The sequence below is a fragment of the Sciurus vulgaris genome (assembly GCF_902686455.1).
Source record: "Sciurus vulgaris genome assembly, chromosome: 11".
NCBI classification, from domain to species: Eukaryota; Metazoa; Chordata; class Mammalia; order Rodentia; family Sciuridae; genus Sciurus; species Sciurus vulgaris.
The window spans coordinates 42,098,508-42,110,556 of NC_136472.1; the positions used below are offsets into that span (position 1 = coordinate 42,098,508).

A 12,049-nucleotide genomic window follows, 5' to 3' on the forward strand; every position below is an offset into this window, starting at 1 on the left:
ATATACAGGAGCATGATATGTATACCTTCAGCCTATTTCTCTTAACTAGATGGGCAGGTACATTTGAATGAAAGTACTAACTCTTCCCTAAGCTTTCCTTAGGAGCAGATTTGTTTGTTCCAATGATACACATGAAAACAAGAAGGACCTTGACTGTATGTCCAGGCTTCCTTGAGTTTGGGTATTATTATTATTTTATTATTATTATTTGTGCTGGGGATTAAACCCAGGGCCTTGTGTCCTTGCAAGGCAAGCACTCTACCAACTGAGCTATATCTCCAGACCAAGTTTGGGTATTTTCTGACAGCAGCTCTGGTTGTTACCAAAAGTTCAGCTTTTGTACCTGATGCCAATCCAATAACAAGGATAGTATTGAGAAAAAGGAAAAAGAAGTTTTATTGCTTTTCTAGCAAAAAAGCAACACAGGGGACTCAGAGGCTGTGATTCTCCCCATCAGGGGAAACAGGAGGTTTTTAGAGATGATTCAAAGGCTACATTCCAGGTGTTCTCTTTTGGAGTTGTAATTCACTTGTTAATTTTTGAGATTAGTCACTTCTGAGATTTTCTCGTACCATCCCCAAAGTCTGGATTCCTTACTTCTTATGACAGTGTGTACTCAAGGACAGACAAATCTGCCTCAAGTGGGGGAAAGAAAGGTAATCCTGTTTCCCCTGAGATTAGGGAGGGAAGATTAGGAAGGAGCAGGGAGTGAGGAAGAGAAAGAAACATGTCTGTTTTAAAAATAATTTGCAGTGGCAGAGCAGCAGGGACTATATTCAATGCATGAAGTGATCCACTGTTAACAATTTCATTTCTCTTTATATTAAATACTGAATTTTTTCTCCTTTCTCCTTTGTATAAATTCCTGACAGAACCTGGTTGGTTCGGTTTATCACTTTCATCATTCTGGTAGTGTTCCTGTAAAATTGGGTTGACTTCCAAACTTCTAACCAAAATAAAGATAGACTTTCCTTGAGTCAGGTCTCCCTCCAGGCTCATTCAGTTAGGTCCAGGGGAAAACAAAAAGGAATGTTAAGAATCTCGTAGGGCCATTTCCCTTAAAAGGTTTGCAGAACCTTCTAATGTAGGTGTGGGTATGTGTGAAGCCAGGTCTGTTAGGGATGTGTAGCTATTCACTGAACCTTAAATCTATGTGTAGTTCTTTGACACAAAAAGACATCAGGGAGAAAACAGCATTCGTTCAACTATACATGCCCCTTTTGGGGATGACCTGGAAATTATTACTAAATAATTTAGGAAATATTTCAACATTTTCTATAGGATAGTCTTGTCTAGAGTAAGAATACCATGATCTAAATTATTCTAGAAGTGTTCAATCTTATTTGCATGCATCAAATTATAAGTTTTATAATTTATGCATATATTTTCTTGGCATGGTCTAAGCATAAGTGACTAGAAGCTTGGAAATTTAAAACTTTTTTTAACAACAAAAAAAAAAAAGGAAGAAAGAAAAAGAAAAAGAAAAAAAAAAAACAACTCAAGTGACGGTTTTATCTTGATCATTTTAGACTGGCACTCTAGGCTCTTTTAATAGCTGATAATAACTGACCTAACTGAGGAAGAACTGAAAACCAGAAAAAGTTCAATCCAAATCAAAGAACTAACCTCTAGGGAAGGCAAGAGATTGTTATTATTTTAATAATGCCCAAATTCATTGAGCATCCCTTTATTATGATGTTCTGCTTAAGGTCAAAATTAAATTTGTAGTTTACCCAGAACTTGTAGAACATATTTAAATGCTGATTGCAGCTATTGGCTATTTTATCTAATGCCACCAATAATACTTTTCAAAATAGCCATAAGTAAATGCTACCTGAAGTCCAATCACAAATTTGGGGTCTCAGAAAATAAGATAGTAAAAAGCAGAGTTTAATTTGGATTTATTAAATTCTTCAAGTTAACTAATCAATTGTTGGTAATAAAGGGATATTGACAGAACTTGCATTTTGAATAATTTCAAGTCTCCTTTTAATGTTTACGCTCTCCAGTTTTGGATTTAGACAAGTTTCTTCTTGATAAAACATAGGTTCTATGACCCTGAGACAATGGGTGTGTGTCTCTCTCTTTCTTTTTTTTTTTTTTTCTTTTTTCTTTTTTTTTTTCTGTACCAGGGATTGAACCAAGGGGCACTTAACCACTGAGTCACATCCCCAGCCCGTTTTTTATACTTAGAGACAGGGTCTCACTGTGTTGTTTAGGGCCTGTTAAATTGCTGAATCTGGCTTTGAACTTGAAATCCTCCTGTCTCAGACTTGCTAGCTTCTGGGATTAGATGTGCACCACCGAATCCCTGTCTTTTTAATTTCTTTAAAGTAAAATGGGCTCTCACTTGAAAATGTGCCTACAAAAAGAACTGAGTCAAAAAATTTTTAGAAATTATAATCAGTCAGCAAACTCAAAATGAAGACTGCAAACTCAAACTTTTGTTTTCAGATATTAATTACTGAAGTTGGAAGGTTTGAAAGTTTTTGCCTATTGTAGAAATGTTTGTAAACATTTTAGTTTTAATAAGCCCATTCTTGTAAAAACCAACTTTCTAAAAAATACTTGTTTGCTTGTTGCTATTCTTTGGATCTGGAATGTCCCCTAAAGACCTGTTTTCAAGGCTTGTCCCCAGCTTGGTACTATTGGCAGTGATGGAAACTTCAAGAGGTGGAGCCAGGTGTAAGGGCTTCAGGTCATTAGGGGCACGACCTTAACGGTGGCAGTGGTATCCCAGCCTCTTCCTCTCTTTCATTCAAGGACATGGAGTGGCTTTGTTCTACCACATGCTTCCTGTCATGTGCTGCCTCACTGACAGGACCAGAAACAATGGGACCAACGGATCACAGACAGAAACCTCTAAAATACTGAGCCAAGATAAATCTTTTCAATTTAGAAGTTATCTCAGGCATTTGTTGTAATGATGGATAGAAAATACACTTGTAGTGATACGAATTTCTAATTATTGAGTGTAACGAAAGCATTCATTTGTAGGTTCAAGGGAGGAAGAAAACAAAGTAGTTACACCACTTCATGGGACTGTAATACTTTCAAACTTAAAAAGTATTTTCAAACTTACTTTTTGCATTTAAAGATGTTATTACTACTGCAATTTGAGTATCTACTTCATCTGTTTAATTTCAATTTGTGGCAGCTATCTTGATAACATACATCATTATAAAGAATCCACAAGTTGGGACATATACTGTACAGAAGTCTATTACACTTTTCAAACTATGTGTTCAATGGGGTTTAGTGATTTCTAAAAAAAGATAAAAGCATTCTCTCTCCAAGTATCCCCTCTTTATAAAAATAAAAATAAACCCAGAATTACCCAGATTTATTTGTGTATCCTCACTCATATTCTTATAAAATAAAACCCAATATACTTGACTGCTGCTGAGAGACTTAAGAAAGCTACAAACTATTTCAAGAATTTTTTAAAAATATTCATGTTGGCAGACTATTATGTAATTATGTGTTCATAGTTTAATTTAGAAGAGATGAAACAGATGCAGCAGCACTGGAGTTTATTTTTCATGAAGATACCAGCAGATGTCAGCAAAAACTAAAGTGTCACATGATTTTTACACAAGAATGTTAAGCTATTTGTAGCGGGGTAACTATAATGCAAGTGAAAAACCTCTAATAACCAAGGTTCAGTCCAGACAAGACACTTTGATCTTCTACATTGTAATTACTTTTCTGGAGGTGGTGTGAGAGGCCATAGTGGGATCTAATTTTTCAGGACAGTAATAGCTTTTGCAAGGACCGAACTATGTTTAAAACACCACCACCACATAATAAAACAAACCACACTTTAGACAGGCATCTTCATTTAAAAATAATTGAATGGTTTGCAGATTTTCTACTATCCAGGCATTCCATGTTCAGGTATCTAAAACAGTATTTGTGAGAACATGAATATTTTTTTCCTGGGGAGATAGTCTATAAATTTCATTAGCTTACCACAGGGGTCTTTGATTCCTATAAAGAACGATGCTAAAGCTTACTAAATTTATAGATATATGTTTATTAACAAATCACTATATTTGTATGTATATATGTATGCATGTTTCAAAATTCACTTGTTCAAAATTACTTGCTGGACTCTAGGCTAGCAGTTTTAGAAGAGTCTCAGGTTGTAGAACAGTTTGTTATGTAGAATTAGACCTTTTAAAAATAGGAGAATCCTATGTATTATATTCCAAAGGTAAATAGCTATTTTCTTACATGCAATTGTAAAAAACTGGAATAAGTTCACATGGGATGACATTACTCATGTTCAAATATATTCATGCATTTTTTACTCTAACATTTGTGACCAATATTTTATAAGACCGATGTTAGTGGCTTTACAGTAAATGCTCTACAGAACCTTTATAAAGCATAAGAATTTATACAACTTTTATTTGCATTTTAGATGAATAGAATATATAAGTTTAATGACTTCAGGAACATTTTGCAATATAAAAGTGAACTACATGATTTCGTTTTATTCTATATTTATAATTTTAGATTAAAAATAGTAAGTGAACCTGTGACTTTTTTTTTTTTTTAAATAATACAGCTCCTATTAGAATCTATGCTAAATAAAACATACTTTTGTCTCCAAGCATTTTGTGTTCTTAGTAAGTTTAGGCCCCCAAGTAGGCATGAAGAATAAATATTAGAAAAATTGTTTCAAGAAACTTGCCTTTGAAAAATTTAATCATTACTGTCTTTGAAAAGTAACAGATTTATTTGAATGAATGCTTCAATATAGCCATTTAAAACTTAGTCATTTATTCCATCAGATGTGTTCCTGTTTTAAGCAAAGAGAGAGTCTGATTATCTCTCTCTGAAGAGCCTAAGCAATGTACAATACTAACTCATACTTAGAAATCCCTCCAAAAAACACTAAGATCTAATGATCCTAGTTCAGATAAAACTGCAGTCTGTAACCTCTGTAACAAAGTATTTCCTTAATTCGGAAAAAGTAAATGATCTAATACCTGATTTAAACATATAAAGTTAAAATATTCTTTTTGCCAGTGCTCAGTTCAAACAAAGATCAAGGAATTGACAAGTCAATTGAGCTAATAATTAGGTCAAAGAAAAATTATTACTTCAAAATGACATTTAATTCCAAAGTGGAAAATGACATCCCATCAAAGTCAAACCAGTGATTTAAGAGGGCATAATAAAAATAACGATAAAAAATCTCCAATGGACAATTTAAACTGGCAGTAGAAATTTAGTGTCAAAAGCTACAAAATATTTCAAATTGCTCAAAGTTCATTTGATTAACTGAGGTACTGTATTTGGAGAAAACAAAAACTCAGCTTAACAATATTCTAGGTGGTAGGAGCCTTTAGACAAAATGGTGGGTAGATATCTTAAAAAAATAAAGTGCAGAAGTATCATTATCCCATCCTCCAAATTCTCACACCACAGTTCAATCAATTTCAAAAACTTTATTTATAGTCTGTTTTAATAACTGTTTCTCCTTTTTTTCATTATCATTCCCTTAAGGAATATTTTTAGATTTCTTAATCCTAATCAATTACCTCATACAATTTCAAGAATAGATAGAATCTATGTTTATGTATTATATGTATATTTATGCTTTAAACATAAAAAGAATATTTTTCTCCCACAAGGAATGCACGGTATAAACAATGAAAGGCTTATGGTACTAAAACATTTACTTTATTTTTATTTGAAATTGGGAAGAAAAGAAATATATTTTAATACTTATATAGATCATTTTCAAAATAGCTTAATAATGTCAGTAGTATCAAAATCAGTTTTCCCTGAAGGAGGCGTTGTTCCCAGCTACAGGCAGTCCTCGTTTACATGGTAGTATGGGACTATAAAGATGTCCAAGCAAAGAAAGAAAATCAATAAAGAAAATTATGAATATTCTATGACCTTTAAAAACTTGTAGGAGCATCAAACACCTTAACCGCCAATTATAAATGTAGATGAAAATGAAAGAAAGTTTAAACACCAAGAATCAAAGTTTTATTTTATTGTAAAAAACTAATCAGTAGTTTGTGCACAGCTTGCCCTCATTAAATAACTTCTGATGCTGAGTCAGCATCTCCTATACTACAGGAACTTGTCATAGTCCTTTTCGGTTGGGATCAGCTTCCACCATTTGTTTGTGATTTTGATGTTGTGACCTACTTCTGTGTTCACAATAAATATCCTCTAATGTGAAAGCATTGCCATTACTTCTGGGACACAGTCATCTCCCTCACAAATGCTTTCCTCACTTACATAGGTAAGTTTGCCTTTGGCAAGTTCCTCTGGATATTCATCTAGTCACTGCAACAGCAGCAGCATCCACACTCCCAGGATCAGTGATATTTTTTCTAAAACTCCATTCATTTGTTAGCATTATCATTGTTCACTTCTTTACTTCACTTTCAATCTTAGATGGCCAATTCTTTCTATTATTCACGTTTGTAAAATGTCACACAGGTGATGACAATGTAACTATATGCTTTGCTGTAGGTGAACTAAACACACATGTTCAAGGACCAATCACAGGCAGAATTTGAAAGACGTTAACACAATTGGTCACTGACTATGAAGCACATCTGTTACTTAGTGATTTGTGGACACAGGTGCTAATACTTCAGTAATTAACAGCTGATCTGATACCCTAACTGAATCTGAACCGTGCTGTTAGGAAGCTGGTGTTATTTAACTAAATCATGGTCACTGAAATTTGTGCCTCTGGGAACCATGCAAATTGAGGAATGCACATACCCTTCTTACTTCCACCGCCCAGGCAGACTTAAAACTGACTGCTGAGAAACAACCCACATCAAATAATGAACCATGAAGAACCCCAAACAAAACATTAGCATACACTTTGGTAGGTTTTAAATTTTTGTTATTTGACCATCAAGCTTAAAATGTTATCTTATAGTAACAATTTCAGAAATAGAGGACCTTTAGACTCCAGTGGTTTGACATCACAGATTACCCTGCATGTTTATTATGAATTATTTCTCCTCCTTCAATTTCTATTTGCTCATATAGCCATTTGCGATCACAACGACATTCAGCTCCACACTTGGTAGACCCACAGGCAGGGCAAGCATAGAAACATCCTAAGCAATCTTCATCCAGGCAGTCACAGAGGTCCATCCCACTGAAAATCAGGAGACCCTGGCTATCATAGACCTTACTCTTCGCTGGTATCACTTGTCTGTAAAATAAAATGCAATGACTTATACCTCATGAATATATTATTTTTGAATATTTAACTGAAAATAAGATCATGAAAAAATTTAAGGAGATTAAATATTTTGAATTAGGGGATAAGGACCTGCTAAAGTGGTATGTGATTCACCAGGCTTACAGCCAATTCTACAAACAGTAAATGAGAGGAGGTGATCTAATTCTAAAGGCTGAGGGAAATCCAAAATGTCTGACTATGCCCTTTGAAGTACACTCATTCATTTTTGTGGTGCTGGGGATTGAACTCAGAACCTTATACATGCTAGGTAAGCACTCGTCCACTGAGCTATATCTCTAGTCCCCATAAGTCCATTTAAAGGTCAACTCAACAAAGGAATAGACAAGACCTTTGTCCAGAACATATGTAAGTTTCTGCTAAAATAATGTTCCTTTAAAGAAAAAATAATGGCTAGTTGTTGATTCATTTTATTGGCTATCAATCTCTTCACTACTTTGTGAACATAACTTTATTTTTACTATAGTATACCACCCTGTTTATACTATAATTAGTCTGTTTCTTATTCTTTAATTGTCCTGAAAATATTTAAACTACTCAGTGGAAAACTTTAATAGATGGAATAAATGGAATACACGAAAATGTTGATTGCACTTAATTCTGAATGATTGCACTTTATATTTTAGACATAGTGAAATTTCTGAATGATTATATTTTAGAAATATTGAAATATTTTAAATAATTTATTCTCCCATTCTTTCTGTTCACTGTACCAGAACCGTTTCTATTTCAGTTCCATGAAAATAAAAAGCAATCTTGCATTCTCATAAAATTTAATTACCTTTTTAGCTGTCACTCAGAGAGACATACCAATAATATCATTAGTGCTTTTCAAATAGAGAGATACCAATAAGATAATGTCATTAGTGCTTTTTCAAAAGGTGAATTACTTTAATTCTAAGGTGTACAATGCTTTAATATCTTAACCCTTATGCCGAAATATTACCTTTTCACTTCAGTGCTACCTTCTTGGAAACCAACTTCTAGAGCTGAAAGGGATGTCTTAATTTTATATGAATAAAACCCAAGGTCCTTGGAGGATTTTACTAATTCTACATTATCCTACTTAAAATGTCTCTTCAGAAAACTCAAAATTTAATGGAAAACTAAAAGAACAATGTAGATGTGAAGTAGCAAATTAGAATATGAGAAATGCATAGACTACCTGTCTGAACCAGCAGATGCATTTTTTGTAAGCCTTCTTTTTTCTCTTTTACCAGTTTCTGGAGCAAATTCAGTTTGCTTTCCTGGGTTTGCAAACTGTAGTGACCTCAAAGCTTTTGCAGTTCTTCCCTGAATAAAGCAAATTATCCATTAAAATACTGTCATCAGAAAATAAATAAATACTTCACTTAGTGTAGACCCAGATTATTTCTTAACCTGGAACACAGAAAAAAGGTTTTAGAACCCAAATGCAAGAAAAATTACTTAGCCCTTGACCATATAAAACTTTATTAGTTTTTATTAACATTTCCATTATTTGATTTTAGTCTCTACCTATTAGATGTAGAGGAGGGCTGGCATGGTTACAACTGCAATGGCTGCTGGTTCATGGGAGGAAAGGCAGAAAAACTGCTATACAACCCAATGTCATAAAACTGAGTTTCCTGATAACAATTCTTGGTCCTTAGGAAAAGTTTCTATTGCTAAAAAGAGAGAAGCAAGAAGGTTTCAAGTTCTGAAATAGTATGATGTTTTTAAACAGCTTTGATAAAACACAATTTTGGTGTTCAAGGGTTTAAGTTTGTTATTCAGGGAGATGAAAGTAAATGGTGTTTCAAAATGTTTGCATATACCCAGTGTCAAGTTTGGGTGATAAGAGTGAATTTAGGAAAGGAGTAACACAATAACACAAGAGCAATATACACATAAGATGAAGACATCTAAAGTTACAGTATCAACAAGTATCTCTAATGAACTAAAGGTACCAATGGGTTGTAGAGATGCCTCTGAGAGAACAAAAGGAAAATAGTACATATAATTTATATAACTTAAAATTTTAGTTATCTTTTATCTTATTAATATAATGAAAAAGGAGAAATTCAGAAAAACATTCCAGCAGCAAGAATTATAAAATGATTGTAAATAAAATTTTTGAGACATACATGTCCTTGTCTATACCCAAAACAGACAGCTTCATGAAATTTTGAAGGTTTTTTTCTTTCAGTCGTTGATTTTTGTTTTAATTATTTTTATGTGGTGCTGAGAATCAAACCCAGTGCCTCACACATAACAAACAAGTGCTCTCCCACTGAGCCACAAACCCAACCTGCCTGAAGGGGTTTTGATATGGTTAAATGATCTGCTGCATGGAGACATGTGAACAGGGAAGACAGGCATAAAATATTTAATACTTTACAATGTAAAAACGTATGCTCTTTGACCACAGGGAGTCTTATTAAAATTAGCCTTGGGCTGGGGATATAGCTCAGTTGATAGAGTGGTTGCCTTGCAAGCACAAGGTCCTAGGTTCAATCCCCTAGGTTCAATCCCCAGCACTGTTAAAAAAAAAAAAATTAGCCTTGACCATATTAAGAATTCAGAGTTAGCCAGGAGTGGTGATACACGCCTGTCAAAATGATGAGGGTTGGGAATGTGGCTCAGTGGTAAAGTGCCTCTTGGTTCAATCCTCAATACCAAGAAAAGGAAAAAGAAAAGAATTCAGAGCTATGAAACTTAGAAGCCTTTAAAAAACTCTAAAATGGGATAGTGCCAAAGGAGAAAGACTGAAATAAAAATTCACTATTGCATGCCACTTCTCTGATATGCCTTTGGAAGCAATGATCTTTAAGTTCTTCATAAAGAGGATTCTTCCTGGCTTACAGTCCTTTGCTGGCTGGCATATTCTATTTAGTTACTTTGGTATCTGAAAAGTTAGCTAAGTCCTGGTTTGCCAGAATATTCTAAATTAACTCCTAATATTTAAGCATTAGAAGTTGTAGCTTAGAGTCTTGGACATATTGTTTTCTTTGTTTTCCAAACCTACTTTATTACCCAAATTTGACCTTGAGTATGTGGAAACATTGTGAAACACCATTTACTTTCACCTCTCCAATTTTAAATTCATCACATACTAATGAATATATTAATGAAAATATTATTTCCTTATAATTAAGCAAAATCCATGTTACAGAAGTCACATGCTATGGTTTGGATATAAGTTGAACCCTCTAAAGTGCCTGTGTTAATGCAGGAATGCCTGGAAGTGAAATGATTAGATTATGAGAGCTGTAACATAATCGATCCATTCTAGTGGTGACTATAGACGTAGCTGGAGAAGTCAGGGTCAGTGGGGGCTTGCCTTGGAAGGGTTCCTCTTCCCTGCGGCCCCTCCCTGTTCTTTGCTTCTTAGATGTCATAAGCAGGCAGCTTTCTTATGCCATTCCCTTCCACTATGACATTCACCTTGGGTCCAGAGACCCAAGACTTAGCTTACTATGGATTAAACCTCTGAAACCGTGAATCCAAAATAAACTTTTCCGATTCTACGTCGCCCATGTCAGATATTTTGGTCACAGTGACAAAAAGCTGACTAACACATCAAATAATAGAAAATATATTACTATACATACATCGGATTCAGGCTTTCTTCTCTGGCGGTCTTCAGAATCAACATCCACACTTCCATTGATTATCTGTGTACATTTTGGACAAAGTTTCCAACCAGGTACAAGCTGTCTCCCAAATTTTGCACTCAGAAAAGTGGCATCATCTAAGTCAATTACATGCAAATTTTTTTTGGCTAGCTTTTTGTGTATGTTAAATGGGTCACAACATGACTTCTGCAAATCTTCAAATCTGTCAATGTAAATTTTTACATGATGGAAGCAAATCGTGTTGTTCCCAGAAAGTGTCATTCCAGTTCTAAGTTGAAGTAAAAGCATATCATTCGATGATAATTCTTGTAAAGTCTTGAAACCTGTGTGACGAGTATAGTATGTTTTATGGCACTCATTTGTAGTGCGAAGCTGTACTCCAACTGAACAGGGATCCATCATTCTTGACTCTTGCAATCTTTCCCTGATTTGTCTAGAGATTTTTCTTTAGTAGGTCATGTGCTGAATACCCTAGAGAAAACATTAAAGACAGATTTGTGCTATCAACTGTTTTATCTGGAAAACTGAAAAAAGCATTTGATAAAATTCAATACTTGTTTAAAAGAAAGAAATCTCTCAGTAAACGAAGAATAGGGAGGTGTTCTACTAGAATCCTAAAATAAACAATATTATCTGCAATCATCAGATGTCAGAAGCATTCCTTGTAAAATCAAAACCATACAAGAATATCTGCTATCATACCTTCTATGTAAGACCATATTAAAAGGTATAAGGATTAAAATAGAAGATCCAAGAAGTATTATTTGAAGATGACACAAATATCTACATGGAAAATACAAGAGGTTTAACTAGTAAGAGAATTTAGTAGGAATGATGGAAACCAAAACCATTTTCAAAATACCTTCTAAATAGATATAAATCTTATAAAGGATATGCAAGACCTTTATGGAGAAAATTATCCAAACTGAAGACAAAAAAAGACACTGTAACTAAATAAAGCTATGTATCATGGGAAGCTTGACTACAGTAAAATATGTCAATTCTCCCAGAATCCATTTAGAAATTCAATGCCATTCCAGTCAAAATCTATTAGATATTTTACTCCTAACCTGATGGAAGTTAGCAAGTTGACCTAAATGAAAGGCCAAAGGTCAAAAAACAAATAAATAAACAGACAAAAAAACAAAACAACAACAACAAAACAAACTCCAGAAGAACAAAGGTCTAAGAAGGGAAA

General features: G+C 34.1%; 1 protein-coding gene across 1 annotated transcript; it reads right to left on the bottom strand.

The window, feature by feature from the left end:
- Positions 1–5,678: 5,678 nt before the first annotated feature.
- On the bottom strand, positions 5,679–11,349 carry ARL14EP (ARF like GTPase 14 effector protein). Its single transcript, XM_079102788.1, has 3 exons — positions 10,828–11,349; positions 8,421–8,548; positions 5,679–7,207 (listed from the first exon to the last, which is right to left on the bottom strand). Exons 1-3 carry the CDS (start codon positions 11,251–11,253, stop codon positions 6,979–6,981), a joined length of 783 nt encoding a protein of 260 aa, XP_078958914.1. The 5' UTR covers positions 11,254–11,349; the 3' UTR covers positions 5,679–6,978.
- Between the last annotated feature and the right edge of the window lie 700 nt (positions 11,350–12,049).

Bases quoted from the DNA above. Each gene is read 5' to 3' on its own strand.
- ARL14EP (XM_079102788.1), bottom strand. From the start codon at position 11,253: ATGATGGATCCCTGTTCAGTTGGAGTACAGCTTCGCACTACAAATGAG. The intron at 8,549-10,827 runs GTATGTATAGTA...TGCTTTATTCAG, and splicing joins GAAGAAAGCCTGAATCCGAT to GGAAGAACTGCAAAAGCTTT. The intron at 7,208-8,420 runs GTAGTCTATGCA...TTTATTTTACAG, and splicing joins GCATCTGCTGGTTCAGACAG to ACAAGTGATACCAGCGAAGA.